The sequence below is a fragment of the Hippoglossus stenolepis genome, chromosome 7 (assembly GCF_022539355.2).
Source record: "Hippoglossus stenolepis isolate QCI-W04-F060 chromosome 7, HSTE1.2, whole genome shotgun sequence".
In the NCBI taxonomy this organism is placed as follows: domain Eukaryota; kingdom Metazoa; phylum Chordata; class Actinopteri; order Pleuronectiformes; family Pleuronectidae; genus Hippoglossus; species Hippoglossus stenolepis.
The window spans coordinates 12,820,425-12,847,435 of record NC_061489.1 but is presented as its reverse complement, the minus strand read 5'-3'; the positions used below and the strand labels follow the sequence as shown (position 1 = coordinate 12,847,435).

At 43.5% G+C, this 27,011-nt stretch overlaps 2 protein-coding genes across 3 annotated transcripts; both read right to left on the bottom strand.

The window, feature by feature from the left end:
• Nucleotides 1-592: 592 nt before the first annotated feature.
• Nucleotides 593-8,558, bottom strand: LOC118112619 (pre-mRNA-splicing factor SLU7-like). The gene is made up of 15 exons (XM_035162093.1): nucleotides 8,392-8,558; nucleotides 7,974-8,148; nucleotides 5,892-6,045; nucleotides 5,725-5,805; nucleotides 5,421-5,585; nucleotides 4,963-5,028; nucleotides 4,724-4,855; nucleotides 4,473-4,570; nucleotides 4,281-4,348; nucleotides 3,818-3,957; nucleotides 2,788-2,949; nucleotides 2,596-2,697; nucleotides 2,425-2,502; nucleotides 944-1,066; nucleotides 593-853 (listed from the first exon to the last, which is right to left on the bottom strand). The coding sequence occupies exons 2-15, from the start codon at nucleotides 8,138-8,140 to the stop codon at nucleotides 674-676; spliced, it is 1,716 nt and encodes a 571-aa protein (XP_035017984.1). The 5' UTR covers nucleotides 8,141-8,148; nucleotides 8,392-8,558; the 3' UTR covers nucleotides 593-673.
• A 2,554-nt stretch (nucleotides 8,559-11,112) lies between these two features.
• Nucleotides 11,113-26,059, bottom strand: nsd1a (nuclear receptor binding SET domain protein 1a). Of its 2 annotated transcripts, XM_035161397.2 has the most exons (24): nucleotides 25,980-26,042; nucleotides 25,592-25,799; nucleotides 24,225-25,081; nucleotides 23,857-23,998; nucleotides 23,570-23,748; nucleotides 21,684-23,490; nucleotides 21,470-21,594; nucleotides 20,873-21,089; nucleotides 20,160-20,263; nucleotides 19,981-20,037; nucleotides 19,664-19,876; nucleotides 19,486-19,578; nucleotides 19,268-19,391; nucleotides 18,959-19,156; nucleotides 17,838-18,017; nucleotides 15,212-15,368; nucleotides 14,907-15,112; nucleotides 14,717-14,829; nucleotides 14,350-14,619; nucleotides 14,117-14,233; nucleotides 13,596-13,737; nucleotides 13,398-13,504; nucleotides 13,096-13,285; nucleotides 11,113-12,786 (listed from the first exon to the last, which is right to left on the bottom strand). In XM_035161397.2, exons 3-24 carry the CDS (start codon nucleotides 25,062-25,064, stop codon nucleotides 12,095-12,097), a joined length of 6,273 nt encoding a protein of 2,090 aa, XP_035017288.2. In that variant the 5' UTR covers nucleotides 25,065-25,081; nucleotides 25,592-25,799; nucleotides 25,980-26,042; the 3' UTR covers nucleotides 11,113-12,094. The 2 variants fall into 2 exon arrangements, with proteins under 2 accessions (XP_035017288.2, XP_035017290.2); XM_035161399.2 differs by having other exon boundaries at nucleotides 23,570-23,742; nucleotides 25,592-26,059.
• Between the last annotated feature and the right edge of the window lie 952 nt (nucleotides 26,060-27,011).

The window sequence follows — 27,011 nt, the reverse complement described above, 5'->3', positions numbered from 1 at the left end:
TGAGTGGGTGGCTCACTGAGTTCAGCAGTTCATGGACAGTTTCCAGGGTTTAAAAGACCATCTTCAGGTTCCAAAAATGAGGTCAACGGTTTTGTATTGTTTGCTACTTTTCAAGCTAATGGTTAATTTTGTATGTTCATTTATATATATATATATATATATATATATATATATAAAATGGGCTGAATGCAAATGAGGATTATATACCTGTATGTAAAGACACGTTAATGTATGTTACTGTGCTGGACTGGAATTGTGTAATAATTGCCATCCAGAGTGGGGGTAGTGTTAAGAGTAACGTGGCTCCTTTAAGAGAGGGCCAGTGCATCAGTGAGTGGTGAAGCTAGAGAGAGACCGTGCTTATTTCCAGAACTTCATATACATGTCTTGAAAATACAGAATATTTATCTTTAAGTATTATAGAAGGAAGATTTGGAAATATATTAAAGCAGAGACAGCAGCAAAAATATTGAAATATTAAAGATCAGTGATTCTCCAAAAGCTTGGAAACAATATTAAATGAGCATATTTACAGTGGTGTTGATAAGTGAACATTGTCCCTGGAAAACAATAACTCTCTTTCATGACACAATGTAGTCAAATATATTTTATTTATAAAAATGCATTAATCCCATGGGGAGAGTCTAGGAGAGTCAGCAGGGAGGGGAGGTGGTCACTTGTCAAGGAAGGATGCCATGGGATCATCTGACCGGCAGCGCTTCATGCGGAAGGCCTCCAGCTCCTCCTCGGTGGGCGCCTTCACTTCCTGCAGGCTGGTGTACGGCCTCTTCCTCTCATCTATCTGCATTATTGCATCTATGTGCTTTCTGTGTTTGTCCTCTGCTTCGAGGGCCTGGCAGAGAAAAAGATGTTGGAGGTCAGTCGCAGAAATGAGCCAAAACCACAGATACACAAAGATGAACACAGACTTGTATATTTTTACCTTCTTCAACTTCTCCTTCTTCTTCTCTTCGTCCTCTGAATCGCTCTTGTCAGAGCTGCGCTTCTTGTTCTTTTTGCTCTTCTTTTTCTTCTTTTTCTCTTTCATCATCTTATCACGATGCATCTGGTGAGTGAAAACAATAACATTATACCATATAAGTAGGGGTGTAACAGTACATGTACCCGAACCGAGAATTTCCAGTACGGACCTTTCCGGAAGGCATTTGCATCGAGTCCACGTGCCGAACTTATGTGTGTGTGTGTGTGTGTGTGTGTGTGTCTCAAATTCCAACCGACAACTTTAGCGAAGGACCGGATGTGCTGTCGGCTCGTGGTCATAGCGACCGCAGAGAAAGAGGAGTGTGAAAACCCTCCCTCATCATTTAAGTCCGCTCTGTGGTAACACTTCAGTGTCGCAGTCAACTATAATGACGACAGACGAAGACGAGTGGATCGTATAAAAAGCGACATTGCGCAACTGCAATCGGACATGTAGCTGACATGCCGACTCGTTTAAAACCTTTATAAGCCTCTGTCTCTAGCCTGAGAGTGTTCTCCACAGCGGAGACATTGTTAGTACCAGCAGGGCATTAAACCCTCTCTGCGAACTATGTGGACAAGTTCATTTTCTGGAAGAAAATACATACATATACACATATATATATATATATATAAAAATCAGGGCTGCAAGATATATCAAAAATCTATCGTCATCGCGATATCAACGTGTGCGAAACACCATTTATCGCAAAAGATTGCGGTAAATGGTGTTTCATGCGCCACGCATTCACGCTCTGCATGTCAATATATTTGGCCAATCAGATGGAGCCCTGCTGCCCTAGATGACAATTGAAAGACATTCCGATCATTGATGGGTTTTTCTGTCAATGAATCATTGTCTGAAGGAGAGAATAAGAAGAGAATAGAGAGGGCTATGCCTCCTCCAAATAAACTCTACTGTGGAAACTCAGACACACAGACTCCGCTGCTGTATGTGCGTCTCTCTCTCGCTGTCTCTCTCTCACTCACTCACGGTATGTATGAAAACACCCCAAATTAACACTGTAAGTGGACATAGTGGAGCTGTGCATGCCCCCTGGTGTCTGCCTCGGACTTGGTGGTGCTGTCTGTGGTCTCTGCGTCAATAGCTAGGGACAGTTTATGTTGATTTATCGCAAATCATATCGTCATCACAATATTAAACAACTTTATCGCATGTTTTTCTTATATTGTGCAGCCCTATATTTAATAATGATAGCTATACATTACAATAACGGTGCAGTTTAAGAACATTTAATTTTCTACATACTGCACCTTAATGGATATATTTTTTTTCCCCATTTTTATACATTTATGAGTGTGTTTATTTTGTTATTTTACTTTTGTAAAAATTACTTGATTTTTGTGTACTGTTACACCCGGCAAAACAAGTGTTAATCATCAGTGACTTGTGAAAATAGAAATCTTCTCAGCATCACTTACCTCCAGCAGAGTCTTGGGCTGTTCTTCCTCCTGTGGTTCAGTGAGACCTTCTTCAAATGGAACACAGTCTGTGTTGTTCTGTAGTTTTTTTTTTTAAGAAAACCAGTTTAAGTTAGAAAACGATCAGATAAAGTGGGTATGAAACAGAGACTTTGAAAAAATATTACTTACTACAGTAATTCCAGTCTCTCCTGTGCAGTAACTCTGTTTGACCATGGAGTGACAACACTTGTAGCCCCAGTAGCCGTCCTTCCAGTAAGAGCCCCAAATACACTAAACAAACACAAGACCTTCTTTAGAATACATTTTGAATAAGATGTGTGGAAAATTAGCAAAAGCTTTAGTCCATTCTGTCGCTCTTACCATGTGGTTGTTGATTATCACGTCCTCCTCGTACTTGGAGCGGACGACAGCCTTCTCTAGTCCTTTCAGGACAGCGCCGTGACGAGAGTACTCCACGTAGTCCTCTGTCTGGGCCAACAGCAGCTCCCGTGGTGGAGCGTCCAAGTGTTCTTGACCTCCATACTGATCGTCACACACAAAAGCACAAACACAATTAAGTCATCAGCCAGTATGAATAGTTATAGGCCTCTATACACCATTGTGGGCTCAAATAAATGTACTGAAATCTTTAATTTATCTTTAATCTTTAACAGTAGTCCTAGATCACATCAGATAAATGGACCCAAACTGTCACATGCTGGCTGGCTACTGTGGTCACACAAATTCATGGTTTCCAAATTCCAGTGCTATGAAATTTAAGGATGTATTATATCATAAAATAATGCAATTGTGGTTCGGAGCAAAATCAAAGTCACTATCAGAGTGTGAAAAGGCTTTTTGTTTATAAATGCTTGTCAGCAAATATGGTTTGAGAAGTGTTTGTGAGTTTATGGTACATCAGACCAAAGAAAGGGATTAAAATCAGATAAATCTGCAATTGAGGGGAAATTGTGGAACAATAGTATAATATGTAATTTGCTATTGATATTTAAAAGAATAATTTACTAATCTATTTTTGAGGACTACAAGTGTTGTGTGTGGCAAGCACATAAACATTTGCTTCTGCCCGAGCCTGTTAAGTCAGAGTACAAAGACTCTGTTTATATTTTGTTTACACCGTCCATATTGTATGTGATGATGACTGAATGCAATCAATCAATCTCTCAATGTTTCTGCTGCAATCCCCAATATTAGAATCTGTCCTTCAATAACACACATTCCATATATTTTGCTATAGTGAGGCCCATATTAAATGAAAATAAGATAACAAATAAATAAGTACAATAAGTGTGCAACAACATGAACATGTGAGATTCCATTCTCACAAAGTGTGCGGGCCTTTAGTTACCAGCCCGATGGTTTAAAACAGAGGAGGATATCAGGTATTCACCTTCTCCAAGATGCTCTCCCGCTGTTGCTCCTTAAAGTCCTCTTTTTTGTCTTTGAAGGACAGGTGGAGAAGCTCCAGCTTGGTGGGGTCGGCCTGCAGATGAACCTCCGATCCTCTCTCGTAGGCCTCCCAGGCAAACACTGTCACAAGATGAGGCATTGACAATCACTATGGGGTACATGTTGCATTTCTACACGTTTATGGTTAAACTGTAAAATATAAAAACTCAATTACATTTCTTTGTCCCAATGGATTGATAACCAATATTTGAGGAATCATTGCCAATTTCTGAAATATATATTTCAGCTAATATATCGAAAAAAATTTATCTGTATCTGCCCCCAAAAAACCTTATCAGTCAGGGTTTGAATTACATACTTGGCATTCTTCTTGTTATGCCAGTGTTAAAGAGAGTGGAGATGGAGAGGAGTTGAAGTGGCTGCTAAGTATCTAAGTGACTTACATTGCGTTTGAGCCATGGTGATTGTGGCCCCACTGTAGCGAGCAAAGTTGTCTCCAGCATACCCCACCCTGTCAGACACAGCAGGAAATGTTTACAATGTGAGCCAATGAGAAATTGTGATTTGTGAATATGGGCTATACAAATAAAATTTGATTGATTGATTGATCAGGAAACATAGTGGCAGTAACTTACTCATCAGGGTTCATGCCAGTGTTGGAGTACGGGTTCTCTCTCATAGCTCGAGTCTTTGGATCATAGTAGGCCGAGTTTGGATCCAGATTCCTCAGGTACTGTGAGAGACAGACACAAGTTCAGATTATGAACAAATAACGTTCCCTTGACACTCACTTAACTCTAAAGCTTTAAATGTGGACATTACAAGCGACCAAAGGTTTCCTGTATAAAAGTGAAGAGTACTAGTTCAGCAATCGTGTGACTCTTACTTTAGCTGTGTCTTCTCTGATACGCAGATTCCTGACAGTAATTCTTCTTTTGGAGTCAAAGTTCTGACCAGGCATGTCAATGTCATCTGCATATTTATCTTCATCCTCATCTTCGCTGTCATGTTCCCACTCCTGCAGAAAAGGGATTAAAATAGTTTTATGTTAGTTTTCTAGGCAAGAGATTGCATTTACCTCTTGTCAATATAATCCAGTCCTACTACAATCTGGACAAAACTTACAGTTTGGTCCAGTTTTCCAGACGCCAACTCGTCCTGAAGTTTCTGTGCCTTGAGAGTCCTTTTGGCCTGAAAGACAAAGACAAATACAAACTCAGATTCATGAAGAAGTTGACAAATAAACAACACCACCAAAATATAATGTTTTGAACCCTGTTGTGCCATCACACCTGATTTATGTCACAGTGCCTGTAACTGAGCACCGGTTCTGACTTGAGTTTGCCCACCGTTAATGTGGGATTTGTGGTTGCCAGATATCAATTTTATTGATTCATTTACACCAATACAAATTTTCAGTTTAAAAGTTGCTATGTCTACCTTGTTGGAACCCGGCTTTAATTTGAATGTTTCAAAACAAGAGCATGCTTGAAGGTTGGCAGAGATCTACGGTGTTCTCAACAAATCAAAGAAACAAACAGTCTACAATTAAACCAGATTGAATTAACCACTGGTCTACTCACCAGGTCTACTTTGGCGTACTCTTCCACAATGCGATGGTGGTCTTCGGGGTCGTAACCATTCCAGCGATCCCTCTTCCCATCGTAGTCCAAATCAAGCTGGACCTGAGAGTGTTCATCTGGAGCTATTCCTGAGCCCGTGAACCTCGCCCCAACTTTTCTGGGACGCTGACGAGACAAAAATCGAGGTCAGAGGTTATTGTTTATGTATGCAGATATAACATTGTACAATTGTACTAAATAAAAAAAGTGAGAGTTTGTCTTTGCTGGAAGATAGAAAGAGATAAAATTGCTTTGGTTCTTTTACCTCCAAGCAGTCTTTCTTGTTATGCGTCAGGGCACCACAGTTTTCACAAGCTCCTTTACGAAATTTAGTGGTCACAGCATTCTGTGTGGAGACATACAATGAAGCTATAACTTTACAGTTAAATTGTTGCAGCCACATGAAAGCTACTCATGTTAATTCATTCTCACCTCCTGCACTCCTCTCTTATACCACTCTCCAATGTTTGAGTACGGCACTTCTTCTTCTTCCTGTGGTCTCTGATGCTTTAAAGTGGGCCTTTTAGACGGGTCGATGTACCATGGCACTGATGAAATGTACTGTGGGATGTGAGGGTTAATGTCCCTGGAGAAACGAAGCAGCACAAGCGGTCCACATTACTGAACAGTAGCTTCACAGTAAATATTGGATGAAATTCAGGAGTAAAACATAACTATTACAAATGCAATCCATCAAGTCATCACACAGAGTTTTATATAGACATGTCCCGATCCCAACACCAGTTTAGGAATCTAAGAAACGATCCGATACAATGTTTTGTATCAAAGTATATTAAGCTGGTTTCAGCCGAGGTTTCTAATGCACGATTGACATTTTTTCAAAAATGAAAAAAACTAAAAGCGAACAAATATCTCCCGGTGAAAAAGCAGTGTCATACATGTAGAAGATACGGACAAAGATTTGAAGAGAGTTTGTGGTGATAAGAGCTGACGACGGTGTTGGAGTGCTGCAAAACTAAATCCTGTGATCTCTGCAGCGGAGATAATACGTCACTTCCTGCCTCTGGCTGCTGCACTTGGCTGCTCTATCTCTCGCCTGAATAATGCGGAGGATTTGTTGCTGTTGTGAACGCGTCTGTGCAGAGAACCTCGTGCGGTGTTGTGCATGTGTGAAAGGCAAACTCTAGGTTAACTCCGTAGCCAATTCTCCGGATTATATCGATATCACTTAGATAAAACTCCCACTTTCTTTTCCCAAAAATCACTTTGTCTTCACTGCTCCAAATAAGCCGTTGCTCTGTACTGTTTTTAGAGGCAAAGAAATGATTTCCACTAGTAAACCAGCAATGTGTATCGAATGCAAGACTTGTGTGTTGCGCATTCTTAGATTTATTTATTTATTTATGTTAATTTACAGCCATGACTGTCAAACTAGATAATAATAGAGGTTCTATGTTCTATTCTCTCTTAGCGTTAGTTTCTCAAATGATGTAACCTGAGCCTGGTCAAAGAACAGTGAAAGAAATCATCACTTCTATTCAGGGTTAGTAGGATGTAAGTGTTAAAATACTTTATATATGTGGCTATTTTTGTAAATACACAGGTATAGGTACTCGTACCGGCGAAAACGCAAAGTCCAGGTATCAAAATCGATATTGGGAACGGAAGATGTGTCGGAATGCCTCGAGTTTCATAATAATTTCTGTGGCACTTCAAGAGCGTTTAAAGTCTGTGGGACTTGCACCACATTAATGTATAAGAAAAGGCAAGGACAGTAGAAATGTGAAGGATCCTACAGTGGCCAAGAGAGCTCTACGCACTGCAAATTAAGAAAACATGCAAAAATGTGCATATTAAGAAAAAACTTCATCAATTTGACGACACCACTTCCATCACCACTGACGAGTAGCAGACTTTAATTACTTCACAAAGCATTGACCTACAGCCAGGTTCACCACTTTTTAGGTCCCCTGGAAACATTTCCAGTGTGGTTATTTTGCAATTTGCAGCTCGTCTCTGTATTTGCAGGTGTTGGGACTTTTTGCAGCGCATGTGTCATGAAATTGATGAAGTTGATTTCTTAATTAGCAGCGCGTTGAGCTCTCTCTGCCACCGTGGCATACCATTGTTTACAGTTTCTGAATATTTATCAGACATCACCCACCAACACCAGAGTTGCTTGAGCGTGGACAAAATATACCACAATATCAAGTGATTTCAGGTAAAGTTACCTTGAAGAATGAACTCAAGCTTCTGTGAGACCTTTGAGCTTGTTTAGTTTTATGGAATTCAGCAAATGATAAGTGCTGACACAGATATATTCAAGTACAACCTGGGTGCTGACATGAATGCTTTTTAGCTTTATGGCTGCTGCATCAAAACCCATACAGATAGGGAGGGTCTAATGAAAGATGCAATCGTGTTTCCTCGGGTTATGTGTAGGATCTGGTGTTTAAGGGTGTTTGGAAACGTAGGAATATTTTAATGTCCAGATGTGACGCATGGAGGAACTCCTCATTTCTCCTCTCACTTTCTGTCCAGACACACACTTACTTTCCCTCCTCGTCCACCTCAGCTGGAGCGTTTCCCAGCTTCCTCTGCTCCTCCAGCTCCTTCTTCTTCCTCCAGTCCTCCCTGGTCATCTTCTTGGGCTCATCCAGGCCCAGGATGCCCTCCGAGGTGGCGCTGGTCTGGTCGGTGGTGCCTGGCTGCTCGGTCATGACTGAGCCTGCCACAACGAATACAAACATAGTCACATGATCAACACAGACGAGTAACACAGCGAAGTGATCGTCAGAAACATCATCTGTCCGGGGAATAGTCGTTCTCCTGTCCTCTTACTCATGTTCACCCAGCATCATGTGCATTTTGTTCACATTCATAGAAGCATAAAACAGAAGCTTTAGCTGTTAGCTTTAAGCTAACCTAGCTGTTAACTTGTTATATATTGAAGTATTTAACAGCTTTTTACCTTAGTAAGATCAACAACAGATATAAAAATATCAAACGTTGATTTCCCCTTGTAAATGTAAAGCTTTCCTCCGTAGCTTTTCAATCTCGTCCCTTGAGCTTTTACTAACGCATCACCGTCGCCATTTTACACCCGACCACAGCTACGTCACTTCCTTTCGTCCCCTGTGGTGTCGTAGTACTGTAGGACTGTAGGACACAGCGACATCTAGAGGACGCCGCTGTTCGCACCACTTTCCCCCTCGCAGCACAACACTGAGTGTGTGTTATTGACTCACACGGTTTCTTCTGGCTGTGGCACATGAAACATGATTTTACAGAAAGGGCTCAAACCGTGGCAGCGGCAGCTCGTAGAGGCATCTCCGGTGTCAACAGAAACTGCCACAGCTGCCTTTGTTGCCACACTGTTTGAAGGGTAGACAGATGAAAACAGAGCTGTACACAACAAACATTTACTGACCTGCTACTCACAGTATTTATATGAATTCAGTTAACTGACAATGACTCCATGGACAGCAACACTGATACAGGCTGGCTTATCCTGTTAAAATAAAGTGAAATGTACTGATATTGAAGCAAACTGTTATTTATACTTTCCTCGCTAACCAGTATTTTCAAGTACATCTCCATCAAGGTTACCAAGTACAACTTGAAAAGTAAAAAAATATGTTGATGACAGATAAGACATTCAAAATGTGTAAATAATCGCCTTTTATGTTTTTATGTTTGAGTAATTTGTGCAAACGCAGATCATATTAACTAAATTAAAGCATTAAATTAATTAAGTAATATCACTTCATTTTGGAATGCAGTTCAAAAAACACAAGTACTAAGCAATATCAGGAAACAATACTTAAGAGAAAAAAAGTTTGCCTTGTTCTCCTTGATCTTTAGGGAAACCCAAGCCCAAGCGCTCATCTACATTATGTGCTGACTACTCAACTTCTTTTTTCATGGAGACTGGATTTCTTTGGCTTTGAAACAAATATTATGTTATTGATTTTGTGTCGCTATTAGGAGTCTGAAGGCCCCAGGGCCCCACCCCCACTCACCCGCTCACAGCTACATTGCGGTGAGATCTGAGCTCGTTCACGTGAAGCAGCCGGTCAGTGACTTTGTTGAAGAACAGTGGAAACAAACAGTGAAACACAGAGTTTCTCTCTGGTCAGTGATCAGAGCAGAAGCTGCAGTTGGGTTGTACCGACCTGGAGTTTCTGTGTCCTCCTCCACTCTGCTCTCACTTGAACAAATAAACACTTATCACTAGTTATCAGGACCTGATCAGCACATGAAGTCACTTCGTGTTTGTTTGATTCGCTCCAGAGTTTGAGGCTACATTTAAACATCATGAAAAATGACTCGTCAACATGTTGTGCTCAGTACAACATGAGACGTGACGCTCACAGTCAGGACTCGGTGTCAGTGAGAGGAGCGACCATGACCCGACACCATCGATTAATAACTAAATACATGATCGTAAGTTTGTCTTCTAAATCATCCCAATAAAAATCAGAACAAATTAACGTGAACTTGTTCATTTTCATCTGCATGAACTGAACTTTGAACTTGTTCATTTTAAGTGTGAACTGGCACAACACTGTAAACAAGCATGTTTCACAATACAAGTGGAGAAATACAGATCAATTATTCTTGGTGCTCAGAACCCTAACACACACACACGGAGAAGGACAAAGAAGACAGAGGACACAAACTCCAGGTCCACAGAAGCTCCAGGTTTATTGGGTCACCTGGTTTGTGTTAAATCCAATTGAGTTTGTGAAAATGCAGCTTTAACTCATTATATCAACAGATAGTCTGACACTGATCGGTTTGTGAACTTACATCTTTGTGAGGACCATAGACTTTATTGTGTGAGGACATTTTGGCCTTAGTTTTCTGGTTAGTACTAAGACCTGGTATTAAAGGTTCAGTGTGTAGAATTTAGTGACATCTAGTGGTGAAGTTGCATGTGGCAGCTGAATACCCCTCACCTCAGCCTCTCCTTCCAAAGCTGAAAGAGAACCCGTGGAAGCCTTCAGTTGTCATAAAACTCAAAAGGTCCCGTTTGGACTACAATAAAAAACATGGCAGCCTCTGTAGAGAGGACCCACTCCCGACGTAAATCTAAAGTATTTAAATATAAAAGGGCCCATTCTAGGTTAAAGAAAACAACAATTTGTACAATTTAGATAATTACACACTGGTGAAAACATCACTAGGATTAATTTTATAAAATTTCTGCCAATAGATCCCTATCACCTGAATCTTACACACTGAACCTTTAAGATAAAACGGCTCAGTTAGGGTGAGGGCTGAGGGAATGCATTACACTGAGTGTCCTCACTAAAAGAAATGTACGAGAATGTGTGCATGTGGGTTCAGGTCTATTTCCTTCATCCAGACCTGGTAATTGTCTTGTTTAATGTGTGAGATTTGAAGGTTTATAATCAAACAGTGTGAAAGAAGTTAAAAACCCTCAAGTCTCAGGTGGTTCCCGGCCATAAAAAGTCAACTCTTCTGATATTTGACAGGGAAAGAAGAAAATCAATAATCAATAAATTAAACCAAATAACCATTTTGTACTCACTACATCCTGAGTGCTGATACAGCATGTTTACCTATCAAATACAGTACGAACACAAAAATATGACAATAATTAGGTTATGATACACTCCTTTCTGCCATGTGTGATTGTAAAGAGAAGAAAATACTGGATACAGGGTCAATAAGTACTTTGATTTTATTCTAATTATGATAATGGAACAGCAGTGACGGGTGTGAAACCAATGTTAGTGATGCATATTTCGGGTTTTGCCATGTTGTGGCATCATTTCATTTCTCTGCGATCCTGAGCTGCCTTTGTGGAGAGAAACAAGGATGAACTCATAGAATCTGTAAATCAATTCAAAGAAAACAGAAGAAAAGATTATCGTCTTGACAATAATCATTTCAGTCGCCATGACTCCAGTGGGTTTATTTTTGTATTCCTCAGACACAGCAAACAGCTATCGTCGTGTCTAACCGTAACATGAACCAGTGAGAACTCCATTTCTTTTATCACTTGTAATTAGCGAGACAAGGTTAAGACGGTAACAACAACATAAGATGCCCTTACGGTGACAGTTTGGTCAGGTGAAAACTTCTCACCTTTTTTTTCTTACATTTCAAACATTTTTTTTTAAAAAAGGCAAAAAAAAATGTAAACAAATATTGAGAGAAAGAACAAAAGATCATAACAGCACCAGACACAAATAAACATATCAACAGAAGTATAAAGAGACCAGGATCAGTCCTCGAGCCTCAGCACCAGTACGCATCCACACGTGAGTCCAGCGGTGGATGAGAAGGCAACGTTGTACCAGAGTGAAGGCAGTGCTGCGTTCAAGTAGGTACCAAAATATCAAACTCTTTTTGTCCTTTAAATGTCTACAGAGAGTTTTTAACAAGAAGGTTAAAAAGGAATGGATGGACTGTGTCATTTATCATCGTCCTCCACTCTCCCCCACTCCTCAAAGTCCTCCCCCTCCACCTCTCCATCCTCATCTTCATCCACATAACCCCCCCAAGTGTCATACACGTCCCCTCCTTCGTCGTCATCATCATCATCATCCTCCTCCTCCTCGTCCTCCTCCTCGTCCTCCTCCTCGTTCTCCTCCTCGCCTTCTTCCAGCAGGTCATTTCCATACAGTGGTTGGTCCTCCTCCTCATCTTCCACTATCTCCATCTCCTCCTCTTCTGCCTCCTCCTCCTCTGCCTCCTCCTCTTCTGCCTCCTCCTCTTCTGCCTCCTCCTCCTCTCTCCTCCTCCTCTTCCTCCTCCTCTTCCTCCTCATCATCGTCATCATCCTCATCATCAACATCATCATCATCCGCATCTTCCACCTCTAACCCACACACCTCCCCATCCTCCACCTCCCCGTCCTCTCTCTCCCCCTTGGAGGAGGTGGGCGTGGAGAACCCTTCAGTCCTGTCTGTCAGGTACACCCTTTTGGAGGGGATGAAGCTGGAGGTAGCAGTCTTTGTGTTGATGTAGAGACGAGGAGGAGGCTCCTGCTTGTCCAGTTCAGCCTGGCCAGTAGGGGAAGAGACAGGAGTGGCAGCAGAAGAAGAAGAACTGGCTCTTCTGGAGTCTGGGGCCAGAGAGGGAGTGACGGGCACCTCCATTGACCCGGGCCTCACAGAGGTCGTGTTGGGCACGTATTCACGAATCTCCCCCGGCTCCAGTGGGTCGGGCCCACAGGGGTCATGCTCGCTGCAGGACAACTTGCCGTCCAGCTTGGAAATGAAGAGCATGCCTTCACGGTGCTCCTTACAGTAAGAGCTGGGACACATCTCACAGAACGAAGCTGCCTCTTTTCCACAGATGTCACACTGGTGCCATGGACACTCCCACCGCCCTGGAGACGAGATCAGTGTCATTACACAGGTCAAAGAGAAAAATAGTTTCAATCTCTTCCTGAACAACAATGGCTCCAATCTTACAAAGCTCAAAGGAGGCTCAAATGACTTCTAATGTCATCCAAATGTGTTCATATCACAATTTTAATTGTTTGATATTAACCACTGCCTAGTGTTCTTGCCTAAAAAACACACAATGCCTGAGGATATTTAAAAGTTGAGTCAGGCTACAAACCAATTTAGACTTAATAGTGCCCCGTTAGCAGTATCATACCGGTTGACAGTAAAATCCCTCCATGTCTACTTGCCTGCAGGCCTCTTGGCCAAGTTGAGACAGTCAGCGTGATAGACCTTCGGGCAGCCTGGCTTCTTACAGGACACTATCTGTCCCCCGTCGCCACAGCTGAAGCACTCGTCTTCTCTTTCCTTGGTCACTACCTGCTTGGTCTTCTTTTTCTTTCTTCGTCCTTCCTTCACTTTCTCTGCTGGCGGCTGGTTCTGAACAAAAGCAAGGGACAGGAGGTTTTACAAGTTTTACAATCGTCTGGATCATGTGGCGGGTGTAAGTGCGATCATGAAGCACTAAATCTGTTCAAATATGCTCTTTTACCTTTGGTCTGACACCAAGGAAACCGCTGCAGTTAGGTGCTCCACATTTACAGGCAGTTTTCCCATTGCCGAGACACTCCAGGTTGTAGTTGAACGTCAGCTCCACACCTGAAATACACGCCGCTTTAGTTCTGTGCTGCTCTCAGACGCGATCCATCAATGCCATAACCTGCATTCTTGATCCTACACAAACTCAAACCTTGTGGGATGTCCTGTAGGGCAAACAGCCCCACCCTGGTGTCCCCGTTCACAGTCCACTTTTGGGTCTCACAGTTTGGTTGGCAACAGTGGTTCATGAAGCGAGCCTGGTTCCCTTTGGGCCCGGCGTCAATGATCCGGTCCTGAAATTAAAAAAGTAAATGTATATTAGCAAGTTTTCATCAACCTGCTGATCTACATTATGAAGTTGGTTGCTAACATGAACCACATATGCTTGGAAATGTTTGTAGGAATTATTCACATTCTTGATTTACTTCAGGGTCACTCAGACCAAACATAAGACAAGTGCACAGTAGTGCATCCAGCTCACAAATGTAACTTATAATTAACCTGTTATCGGTTATCGTAAGTAAATATTTGTATACATAGTGAAAATATACATAGAAATGCACATGTTGAATAAATAGATAAATAGGCTACAAACAGACATTAGGAGATTGCAGGCAAGTGAGTGAAATTACATATATTGTTGAAATAGATAAAAAAGAGATGTATCAGCACCTTGTCCAGTGTAAGCATGTAGAAGTTACAGATGTCATTCTCCTGAGCGTGTCGGATCCTGGCTCGACATTCTTCTTCATCTATCACCTCTCCCACATATTCACTCACAAAAGCTCCCTGAGAAACACCAGAGATAAAATAAATAAATAAATAAGACTGAGATGATGACACAGGTGAATAATTAGAATTTGGCTCGTGCTTAAAATCTTGCGTCCGATAATTTTCCAACGTACCTTCTTGATGTCTGACACGCCGCGTAAACCCCAGCCACGGGACAGTGTCCTGAAAATCTCCACGGTTGTGTACTGGCGCTTTGTGAAGGTCTGGTTCTGACATCGCTCCCCCGCCGCACACACCTGAGGATGGCACTCGTACATCAGCATGCGGTTGATGCACTCCGAGTCGATGCCACAGGGGTTCTCGTCGGAGGCCTTACAGTTGCAACGTGGGATCTCTGATAGGTCAGCCGTGATGATCTGAACCTTCCCGATTGGCCGGTTTACCTATGAGAGAGGGGCATGGTTTTTACAGAACTGCTCTGTGAACTTATCTCAGGTCAGTCTAGATAAGCACAGATGTATATTTGGTGATGCACAGTACCCTAATGTGTTTGTATGGAGGAGGTTTCTTGTCATTCTTTCTGTCCTCCTGGAGCTGCCGCATTTCCTTTTCTGCCTGGAGCTCTATGAACCGCTCTGCTGCATCTGTCAGGGCTATAAACACGATCTTTACTCAGACTATTAAAGGGACTCGAAAAAAGATGTATACGAGTATTTTCACATGAATTTACCATTTTTGTAGACTGCATCTGCTCCCTTCCCCATTTTCTCAATGTTGAGAGTGTCTCCCTCCATGTAAGGGAAGACTCTGGCCTGGTACGTCCACACAAAATCTTTGGAGCCAAAGAATTGCACCGGGAACTCTCCCACCTCGTGTTTCATCCTCAAGATGTTATTTGGAACATCTTTTGCCATACAGACTTCTGCAGGCCACCACCTAAAGAGGAAGGTCAGGTACATGAGTACAAATATGGGGTAAATCAGCTGTTTGCTCGGAGGCACCGTGTGTAGGGGAGGGCCACTTATGTACCCTTACCTGTAACGTCCCCATTTGACCCACAGTATGTCTTTAATACGAGGCCTCTTTCCAGATTTGCAGTCATTGCAGAACCAGCTGCCCTGGGGCATTTCCATATTCAGACACTCCCTATGGAAAGCAGCAGGACAGGCTTCACAGCACAGCAGACTTCCCCCTATGAAATCACAGCAAGCACACAACATACATACATTTGATTTAGTTAAGTGACATTTAAAAATAATCTGATCTTTTGTTTTTGTTATCATTTCAATACAATAACTGACACAAAGTAGACAATGACAATGTCAGTTTATACAATCAATGTTAGTAAAGATGGTAACGTAGACAAGTGCTGTTCAGACCTGGTATTAACATCCGTCCTGAGAGACCTGATCACAAGTGGACAGCGCCAAGTTCGTCCTGGTATTAAAAATGTATCCTGAATGTGTCTCCTAAGATCACTGAGCTGATCTCATTTCTCCGCTGTATTTTCAAATCATCACATACATCTGGTGATCGGATTCTCAACCACTTGGGATCAGATCATTCAGGACGGACCAGGTCTGAGCTGCCTCAATCTAAAATCATTTCATGAAGGGTCTAATGATCTTTGAAGTGACTGGGCTACTTCAGTGGCAGATTTGTGTGTAGATACAACATTAAAATGGAGAAAAAAGCCGTTTTTACAAAATACATTTGCCAAGTGGGAGCATTAATGTCGAAAATAGGATGTGGCATAAAAATTATTTTACAATTTATCACGCACAGAGCTCCAGAAAGACAGGTGCAGTGGTAGGATCCAAGTCATTTAACAGTGTCCCACTTGAACTCATATTAGAAATATAAATAAGTTATTAGTTATAGTGTTTGATGTAATGAGTGGGATAAGTGGATTTCACATGGGGGCAGGAGGCCAATATTGTAATTTGAGACACAGCATCTGTCTAAAGAGCATGTGGGTAGATGATGACTGAGCTTAACACAATAAAGCAGCACAACTAAGATGACAGACACGTTGTTGTAACCAGACTGTAAAGCAAAGGAAATGAGGTTTGAATATTGGCAGAGAATGGGAATCACTTATTACTGTTTGAGTTCATCAGATGGAGAATTGGATTGTTTTCAGGTTTAGAAAAAAATGAATTTACAAACCACGACTTATTGTAAATATGAGATAAAACCTACAGAGAAATTTGACACCAATAATCGACATGTACAGAAATAAGGACAACAGGGAACTTGTTTCAAAGTTATACTCAAGTACTAAATACAATGAGAAACTTAAAAAAAAAAAAGATGTCATCCCCGAGAGAGACCGGTTATCTCCACCAAGGGGTTTTGTTTTCAACACTGTCCGATTGCTTGTTTGGATTGTTTGTTTGCAAGATTACAATGAATGACTGAACTGATTTCCATGAAACTAAGCGGAAAGATGGGACATGGGAAGGAAGAATCCGTTAAAATGTTGGCGCTGATCCAGATAAATTGGAAGAGGAATTATTTTACCATTTTTCTAAACCTTGCGAGAGAGGGTGTTTTTCAGCATTTTCGTTATTTTGGTATCTATGAGGGTGTGAAATTTGGTGCAGCTCGATTGAATTTAAGGGGACTGTCGGGCTTTGATGGAGGTATGCGCTCTGCTGAGTGCTATCCTAGTTGAATACGTGTTCTGTACAGTCTACTTTGGAGACTTTTAAATTTAAGTTAAAATCCATGCAGCCCAATAAGCTGAGGAGAAGTCTATGTAGGAGAAAATGATGAGAACAGCTAGCCGAACATTTCCATACATTTTGGAGCCGTCCGCTTCTTCAATCAAACCGGACAGGTGGTAATACAAGCAATGCCTCATATTTTTGATGATAGAATTACCTGCTCTTTCTATACAATCTATTAGGATAACATAGCAGCTTGTTTCATCTGTTAGCAGCCAGAAAGATAAGGTTACAGATTGAACCTCAAACAAAAACCCACTGGATCAATATTGCAACAAATGTTCTCAGTAGAGAGAATCACTGTTGTGATTAATGTAGAGGTTGATAAATCCTTGTTATAGTGGTAAAAACTGATTGTGCTTGTGACTCCATGAGATAATTACTGATTCATCTCTATATGATCTGACATGTATTCACACCAGCACAACGTTTGAATGGTTTAGTCAATCAATCAAATTTTATTTTTATAGCCCATATTCATAAATCACAATTTGTCTCATAGGGCTTAACAAGGTGCAGCGTCCTCTGTCCTTAACCCTCAACAGAAGTAAGGAAAAACTACCAAAAAAAACTATTAACAGGGGAAAAACACGTAGAAACCTCAGAGAGAGCCACATGTGAGGGATCCCTGGACGGACAGAAGTGCAATAGATGTTGAGTGTGACTGAACACGTTGACAAAATAACAGTATTAGCCACATTGATTAGAAGAAACGATTTGTAACATAGTGGAAAAGTGTGTCATGTGTTTTTGTACCTAAGAAAATGTCTGATAGAGATGAAGGGAGCAGCAATGACAAATGAATTGAGGAGTTATTGTCAGTGATGGTATGTGAGTAGGGGTATTGTATGTCAAGCAGTCTGTAATTATAGTCCACGATCAGCTGCCACCACGATCAGGATGCATAGGTCGACAAACAGAACCCCACTTGCCTTCAGAGCAGACGAAGCACCAGCTCACGTTGATGTGTTCGTGGTTCTTGCAGCCTTTGCGGGGAGTGAAGTGGTTCGGACAGAGAAAACTGTTGTTAGCCAGCACCAGGCTGCCTGCGGCCATGCAGTTGTCGTTGGCGTGATAAGCCACAGGGCAGCGCACACATCGAGCCAGTCGACCTAATATGAAAACCACAGAGAAGCAAAAAATGGCTTAATCCACAAACAACTGGACATTTAACTGGAGTTTGACAATACACAGTGTTATCAGTCCACTAAATGTTTTATACTGTGCTTTAAATTCACTTTCACTCCTAAAATGTCGTGTCCCCAGTTTCACCTTGATTGAATCAAAGTGATTTAATTTTACAGGATCATCAGGAGAGATGCTACCACACACAGTGAAAGAAAGAAATGATCTAAATGTGCAGAGTTTAACACATGATTACGACTGTTTTGTGCCGCAACAGTTTGAGAGTTCAAACTGTCACAATAGGAGGTTACACAAACTGGATTGCCGGAACCAGGAGCTGTTTCAAGTTTCTAAGGACACGTGAGCAAAGATGCCAAAAACATTTTGCTTGAAGCCACTTAGGTAGACATGGTAAGTGATGGTGTCATGAATCTCAGAATTTTTTTTTGAAGCAAACTGGCTCATGATCACCAACAACTGACTGATGCCAGGTTCAGAGTTTGGATAAAAAAAAACATACACAGACTAGAGAGTGAAAGAGAAGCCTCACGTGTGAAGGAACTGCATTGAATGCCAATCACAGCTTAAACTATGAGGTCTGACTGTCAGCATGGATGTAACAACATTATGGATGATAGCACGAGGGTTCAAGAGGCAGAGCCTGAGCGAGCGTGAGGAAAATATGGCTGCAGACTGCTCTATGAGGAATCAACGGAGCAATACTAACTAACTTAGAGATCTCTGTATTATTATGAAGAGTAATGTTGTTGGTTCATTATGAAACTGTGGCGAGGCAAACTAGAAGATGCTGTGATGGCTACAGTAATAATCAGGAAATGTGTGAGGCCATCCATGAGGTCTTCCTGGCTCTAATCTGCATGGATCATTTCAAAATGTAATAGTGGCAACGTGCAGCACTGGAGCTTACCCTTGGAGCTGCAGACGTTGAGGGGGTTGGTGATGTGGCAGGACAGACAAACATGCAGAGGGCAGCGGCAGCCTTTGTTGTGCAGCTGCGTTGCAGAGTAGGCCAGTATGCAGTCGGTATGGTAGAACTTCCCACATAGTGGTATGATGCAGCGCTTTACCCCCCCAGACTTCTTACATACAAAGCATGTGTGGACACCTGGAGGGAACACAAAGAAATCAGAATTTCTAAACGCCAGTGCCAGATCACATTTTATGATCAGGCACGGATCGGTGCTTTCCACTCATGTCTGACACTGTGCGTACTCACCTGCTTTGCATTCATGACAAAGGAATTTCCCCCTGGGAGCAACTGACAGACCAATACATTGCAGGTGAAATGCTCCATAACAGTGTCCATCACACACCAGCAGGTCTCCCGTCCTCTCACACACCTGCACAAACACACACAAAAACACACGATGAAGGATGTATCAGAAACTGAGACACAAAAAATACACCAATACAAATTCCAACAGCTTATCTCACCTGACAAACATTTTCCTTTAATGATGTCGCTCCAATTTTCCCTTTAACATCCACGTGGGAAGGGAGGCTGTCATTCAAACCAACAGACTGAACCTACAGAGACGAAGACAGAGCAGTTGTTACCCATGTTGTTGTCGTGTACAGATGGTTTCCTCTCATTGATGAGCAACATGCACACCTCAGGTTTGGGAGTTAGTGTTCCAGTGTGTACGTTGTGTTTCTCGTCAGTGCTGCAGGCCTCCATGTCGGTCTCCTGCTCGGGGGTCTTAGCTCCTCGGGGGCTGGGAGGTCTGTTTGGACTGAGGATATCTTCGCTCTCTGGGTGCTGGGAGGCAGCCGCTGGGGCAGAGGATGTGCTGGGTACAGGCTTCTCCATCTTCAAAGATTCAACCTAATACAGAGTGAGATTGTTAGGGATGATTAAATACAGTGTAATGATTCAAACATCTTATTGTTTGGTGGGATGGTGGTGGAATTAGCTTTTTTTTTAAGAACCTGAGTTTTCTGGACTAACACCTTCAGCTCTGTAGCTCCAACATGTCGCTTTTGCTCCTGGAAAACAAACAGACAGCAGATTATTAAAAAAATGACATTTTCAGTGCTCGTAAAAATATTAACCAGAATACACACACACTCTTTAACACTTATCTGTTGCAATCTCAGTCCTGACATACCTTCTTCTTTGTAGGATCAACAGACACTTCTTCAATGGTACATTCAAGAACCTTGTGTGAGAGCTTCCTTGGCCTCTTTCTTTCTTGAATTGCTAACCCTGTGTCTACAACAATAACAAAATGAAATAATGCATTATATTATCAAAAAACAACAATTTTTATTTTAATCATGAAAGACTTAAAATAATATAATAAACACACACTGTGACTAAAGACATTTTCAGACATGAACTCCGGTAAAGGTCCAGAACACTGGGTCTTTGCATTTCACATATGAAGAATGCAGCAGGATATTGTCTGGGTCAGACGCGTTCTCGACAACAGGACATTCAGAACATTCAGATGAGGGGTGGTGTCCGGGTGGAGCATGAGAGAGGCTGGATATCATTTATAAATTCCACCAGAGAAATCACATATTTAGGTTTAAATCACATCGACACCAGCGTCAGTTGGTTGTCAGTTGGTCGTCAGTTGGTCTTTCCAAGTTGTCATTGTAAACGTTTCGTCTTCTACACACCCACTCACACAATTTTATGACAGTTTCCTGTTCTCACATGGGCTCACTCTGATATTTTACTAATATTTTGCCGGGGGGCTGGCAGGAAAAGTTCCTGAAATTGTCCGGAGATCTGCGTTCTCACATACCATCCCTCCGGAATAATTTCAGGAAAATGTCCGGAGTTCAATGCATGTCTGAAAGCAGCTGTATTTACCAGATTCAGGAGGTAGATCTGTTTCTTCTGGCGTCTCTGGGATGAGGGCGGGTGGTGTTGTGGCTGGAGACGATGAGGATGGTAGAGGAGAAAGCTCATCCTGAGACGGACTTGGTTCGGGCTCTGAAGGAGCCTCGGTGGGCCCCACAGGAGACGAGGCTGAGGTAACATTTCCTTGTGGGGGACTGCCATCGAGGAGGTCCATCATCCCCGATGCCTGCGATGTATACAGCAAAGCAAGACTGTACATCAAATATGTAGTTTCTAATTATATGCAAATGGAGTGATTAGACTTGGGGAAAGAAGGAGGTGATAAGTTATATTCACAGAGAAGGCCAATGGAGGAGCAAAGGATTATATACGATATGTGTGTCCTTAGGAAACGGGTTGGAAAACGGAGTGTGAATGTGCTGTAATTTAAAAGGCACACCTTCTACACACAGCATGTACACAATAGAAAATAATTTCAACGCCTTCCTGGGAACACATTACACACTGCACAGATAACAGTAGGGGACAAAATAAACAAAATAAAAGATGTTGAAAAGTAGTGATTCCATTAGTATCAAAAGAAAACTAATAGAAACATGAACTTACCATTTTGGAAGATTCTGAGGTGTGTTTCTTTGATTTCTTTTTCGGAGAAAATATTTGTTCGTACCCCTCAGTTGACTCCAGGAATCTTTTAGTGGGTTTCCGGAGACGTTTGTTCTCTGAATTCCCTGCGCAAACATACATGAAATACAGTTCACTCTGCTGCTCAGTTTACTTCTCAGCAGGACTAACTAAACGGCAGCAGTTTGTGTCTTACCGCCTGTGCTGCTCATCTCCAGGAAGAGCGAGTCGTTCTCCAGACTGTCGACTTCCAGATCCAGATCTGGTGATGCCCTTGTGGTGTAAGACCTGTTCATCTCAGCAGACGCATCGCTCATCACCTCTCCCTTACTTTCAGCAGCCCCCTCAAGCGCCTGCCAGCGCTTCTTTGGAGCCATGGCGGATTCTGACATCTTGACGAGGTAGCTGGCCGATGGATCAGCAGCGGCAGGGGGACGAGATCCGGGATCGGCCAAGTCGGCGTGGCCGCTGACAAACTCCCTGCCATAAGCCAAGTCAGCCAGGTCTGAAGAGAGGCCCGCTACTCTGGATTTCAATTTGGCAGGTAGTCTTTGTTTTCTACGCTTCTTGTCTAAGCTGCCGATCTGAGAGCGAAAAGAAAAGTCTTCACAGTGGTAGGTGTCAGCCATCATGAAAGCTTTAGTCCTGTTCTTGGTTTTCGTCGCCGTGTTGTGGGACGTTTTGTTTTTACCCAACAGGCCATTCTCTGTTTTGATCCTCTGAGTGAAACCGTCACAAGAACCCCGCAGCAGGTCCCCTCCTGAGGCAGCAGGGATGACCAAGGGCTCCTCCTTGATCAGGACCGCTGATGGCGGGACAGTCAGGGGTTTGCCGTCTTTTTGTCTTGTGTCATGCATGTCTTTCAGCAGCATCAGGAAGGTACTGAATTTATAATTGGAATCAGGCCGAAACACAGCGAGCTCACAGTCGCTGCTGTTCTTCTTCTCGAGAGATTTGAACATTAGTTCCTTGACATCCTGAAAGGCATCCATTGGAGACAGAGTCAAGGGCGGGGAAGAAGAAGAAGATAAATCCAGGACAACATTTTCTTTCTTGACTTCAACAGGATGCATGGTGGATACACCTGAGTCTGCACACTTGGACTTTATCAATGAGCCATTACGAATAAGTTTCTTATCAGGCTTCCTTGCACGTCTTTTTGGAGAGCTGTGATTAGTAGAGGACGATGCATTGTTGGGGTATTTCCTGGTAGGAGAGGTTTCAGTTGTGATGGCTGCGTTATTATTAGGACAATTGTCATTGTGGGCATCTGTTGAGATTTGGCTTGTAGCCAGTGCATCTTTCAGATCTGTCTCTTCCTCTGCTTTCAGAGCCCTCGTCATAAGACGACTGCTGGCAGGAAGATTTGTAGAGTGCTTTTCAGCTGAACAGTACAAACTTTGCTTGGAGTTTGTATCTTTAGGCGTCAATTTCTTTGTGAAAATGCTATCAAGGGAATCTGTACATTGGTTGGATTTTTCAGCAAACTTTGTTTTACCTTTTGTTGAACCCTCTTTTTTTCTGTCCTGTACAGGAGACACTGCTGTGCGTTTAGGACGATGCAGCATTGGAACTGAATCCAGGTCAGCATAAGGGGAGTCCTTTGGCTCTTCTTTCAGTGCATGAGTTGTTGTATGAAACTGGTCCAACATGTTTGTGACAGCAGATGATTCTGTTGATCCACCAACTATATGCCCAAATATGTCCGACAGACATTTCTTTTTCTTCTTGCAAACTTTGCTCTTGTTGGACTGAAGGCCAGAGTTTTTTATGAGATGGGGCTCATTTTCACTGGGGGGCATATTTGGTGGTGGAATTAGGCCGGGGTCCACAGAGGGAGAGGGGGCCTCCTGTTGCTTTTCAGTAGGTTGCGGGCTGGGTACACGCTCCTCTCCATTCAAGGACACTGAAAGCACACTTTCAGTGTTCCTTTGTCGAGCCGGGAGCAGATACTCAGCTTCTGCCACACTGACTTTCCACGCAGTCAGTAAACTTCTGGGTATCTGTCAAGAACAGAAGTATAATTCAGAATAGCGTTCACAGCAGGTTTAGATGAGATTTATAGTTATTTATTGTATTTACCGTGTACTTGTAGTCTTTTTCCTTCTGCTTCCCTCTCCGTCGAAGCACAGGCAACTCTCCAAACTGATGACCTCCTCCAAAAGGAGCGATGGCGTTCGTCGCGACCCAGGCACATTCCACAATCTCTCCAATTGTCTCCACGAAGTACATCCGACAAGGACGGGGATTGGGAACTGGAACTAAGTAAATTAATTATATAATTCCTTCGATCTTTTCTAACCTGTCAGGTAAAGGTCAAGTTGTGGGAAATATTCGATCATAAAATCCACATGTAAATCAAACCTCACCTTTCATCTTAGTGTGGTTCCCCTTGTCTGGATCGGAGGTGACTTGGCATGGCCACCAGGGCCGTCTGTTGAACTTTGCCCACACCAAGTCTCCTTCCAAGTACTTCACTGTAGGAAGAGGCTTCTTCTTTGGGCTGTTGGACTAACAAGGACAATGACAATACTTTACTATTTCTGATTTAGAAAATTGTTTGCTCCCTCTGTATATCTTTTTAAAAACATCAACAAAGATATAATCTGATTGGCACTGTTACAGGTCCACAGGCAGAATAAATTGTTACTGTGTAGACGCACAGGCACTTTCTCCATGGAAATATGTAACATAAATAAACTGTATTAATTATATACGTCACATGTTTTAGACTCACGTTAGAGTTGGTGCCCGCTGGTGAAATAAGTCCAGGGTCAACAGGGGAGGCAAGTTCACTGTCTGATTCCTCACCCAAACTCCACCCATCTCTCATAGTGATTTCTGGCAGTGCACTGGGGCTTAGTGTAGGGTTGAGTTCAGATATAGTTTTGGACATCAGATTAAAAACAGTAGGTTTGTATGCTCTTCTGTCCACCCCTGCACCACATGGGGTCTTACTCTCAGCAACAGATCTGTCCTGACTCAACTTTTGGGAGTGGTGAAGAGGCGCCAGGTCCTCACTGCTGCTGCACTCCCCCTCCTCATCCTCCACCTTAACGTCACTGCTGTCAAAGAGCGTGGACTCAAAATGCAGGTAGCCATTGGGGATGGGAGAACAGCGCTCCAGGCTGTCAGGACTTTGCGGCGAGAAGCCGTTTCTGTTCACGTCCGGCAGCGTGTCAAAAGCCTCCATATCATCATCATTGCCCGGAGAAGGAGTCAGCTGGACTGACCGGGCCTCAAACTCCTCCTCCTCATCATCATCATCATCACTGATTGGGCTTGCACAGTGCAAGTGGTTCCTTGGATGCAGGTCACTCTGGAGGTCCGGCCTGTTGACCACAGCGCCATGGTCCTGCAGCCTCCTCAGCGAGCAGTGAGTTCGGTCCGGCTGATTGTACCCCTGTCTCAGACTGGAGGATGGCAGCTGCACAGCTGACGGTTGGTCTGACACACGCTTCACAATGCCACATTGGTTTCCATAGGAAGTGTTCACCAGGCCATTGCGGGGCCTCAGCTCTGGCTGGCCTGAACCAAACACTGAGCCCCTAACAGCCTGTCTGTATGACTGATTCATGTTGTCATGGTTATATCCTGTCAAACAAAAAAAAAAGAGGCAGGTTAGACAAGGTTAGGTTTCTCAACAACTACAACCTCTGTGGGATATTGAGGTTTGTGTACTGTACAATATAACAAAGCATGTTGACAATATCGTAGGATATGTGGCAATCATAGTAAAACAGAAACCTAGTAGGGGCATATCAGCACGGGGGCAGCGCGTACACACAAACACACAGAGATAGGCAGACATTGCTTGGCCTCCATACTTGAGGCCGGTCGGATGGGAAAAGACAAAACAGAGGACCGCTGGCCCTGCTCCCTCCTCACGTCTCATTCACCAACTCTCAGAAAATACAAGCCGCTTTGTCTGCTGCCTGTAGGTCATGGCGATCGCTGCCTGCTCCGGTGAATGGAGGAGCGCTGGGTGCTGACACACACTCAGCCGCCACTGAGACACACAAACAAGCTACAACCGCACAAAAAGAAGGAGCCGATCGCCACTAAGTTCACAACACGTGGAGGAGAAGGGGCGAAAACACTCACCATTTGGAGGTCGGTCCCCGGGAAACCAACAATGGCTGTTTGGTGGTGTGGCACAGAGGAGGGCGAGGGGCTTTTCTCGGCGTGTGAGAGCGGATCTGCACGATCGCAGCTGCGGTGGCGGCGGCACTAGCAGGCCGAGGCAGGGCTCTCATTCTCTGCACCTCATCGCCTCATCAGCGGCGGCGGCGGCCCTCAGCAAACACTGTCACTGCAAACACCAAACAACACGCAGATCTCCATTACGCTGCCACACTAACACAGCGGTGCCACAGCCCGGTCCCCTAAGCAGCCACATCGGTTTATTTACTACATCTTTTCCTCTGTTTTGGTTTTTTAAAGCCTGCTGTCGAAGTGCCCCCGGTTAATGTTAAAACAAGCCCAGACTGACTGTGTTGTGCGGCTCAACCAATCGGCTCTGCTCCCAACCCCCCAGTCTGCAGAGGGCCGTGACACTCACCCTGCGAGCACGCGCGCACACACACACACACACACAGACAGGCGCGCGCGCACGCACGCTCATCCAGGTGAAGTTTCAAACAGTCTTCTCGGTGTAATAATAATATTTCTGATCACAAATAGATGGATGACCTTATTTTGATTAACCCCCCCTCCCCCCAGCGATGTTTCGCTTTCTTTTTTCTACTCGGTTTCACTCGACTGACATGTGAAGGCCCGATTGTTTCATGGGCAGCGACACGTCGGAGGACACACAATGACGGCAACGCGCAAGCAGGCGCGCTGCCACACGGCCTCTCCGGTCAAACCAGGCTCCGTGCGCCATGTTGGCTCCGTGACACGAGGAAACAGGCCGCCCGGCGCTCGGGAAGAGAGCAGAGAGGAGGACTGAGTGTGGCTGGAGGCGAGCGCGGTTTGCTCCGGTTGAAAAGACACCAGTGGTTGTCACTCACACACGATTTTATTATTATAATCTGGGGCGCAATCGAATTGGCACATATGCATAAATGCGCAAACGCAGGGCGCGCGCACACAATGGTGCCGCTGCGGGCCGGTCCCTGCTCATCAGACAAAGACCGGCCCCTTCCACACCGACCTGACGGGACAGGAGCTTTCCTCTGAGCACACTCTGCTGTCAGGAGCTCACATAGTTTCGTATTTCATCCCCACAATGTATTTTAGAGCAGAAAACACCAGGCAGATCCGAGTAGAAGTAACTTATTCACCCCCCCTGTGGATCAGCCAGCGTTTAATGGCAGAACAACACCCTGCATTTGTGTTTCTAACCAGTCCTGCCACCACACCGTTTGAACACGCGCATTTAAAGTGAAGTGTGACTGTCAATACACCGCAATTAGGTGTAAAGGCGGTAGATAAAGGTATTAGTACAAGGTGACTGTTTTGTTTCTTGGGACACTGGCCCTCTTGTGACTACAGGGAGAACTGCACGCTGTGACAGAAGAGT

What these genes read in the sequence shown, in the direction of transcription:
- nsd1a (XM_035161397.2), bottom strand. Translation starts at nt 25,064, where the DNA reads ATGAATCAGTCATACAGACAGGCTGTTAGGGGCTCAGTGTTTGGTTCA. An exon ending in TGTTAGTCCAGAAAACTCAG is followed by an intron (nt 19,877 to 19,980) that starts GTTCTTAAAAAA and finishes ACTCTGTATTAG; the next exon opens with GTTGAATCTTTGAAGATGGA. An exon ending in CTTGGCCAAGAGGCCTGCAG is followed by an intron (nt 12,787 to 13,095) that starts GCAAGTAGACAT and finishes TCTCGTCTCCAG; the next exon opens with GGCGGTGGGAGTGTCCATGG.
- LOC118112619 (XM_035162093.1), bottom strand. Translation starts at nt 8,140, where the DNA reads ATGACCGAGCAGCCAGGCACCACCGACCAGACCAGCGCCACCTCGGAG. An exon ending in AGTACGCCAAAGTAGACCTG is followed by an intron (nt 5,029 to 5,420) that starts GTGAGTAGACCA and finishes TTTGTCTTTCAG; the next exon opens with GCCAAAAGGACTCTCAAGGC. An exon ending in AGCCCAAGACTCTGCTGGAG is followed by an intron (nt 1,067 to 2,424) that starts GTAAGTGATGCT and finishes TTCACTCACCAG; the next exon opens with ATGCATCGTGATAAGATGAT.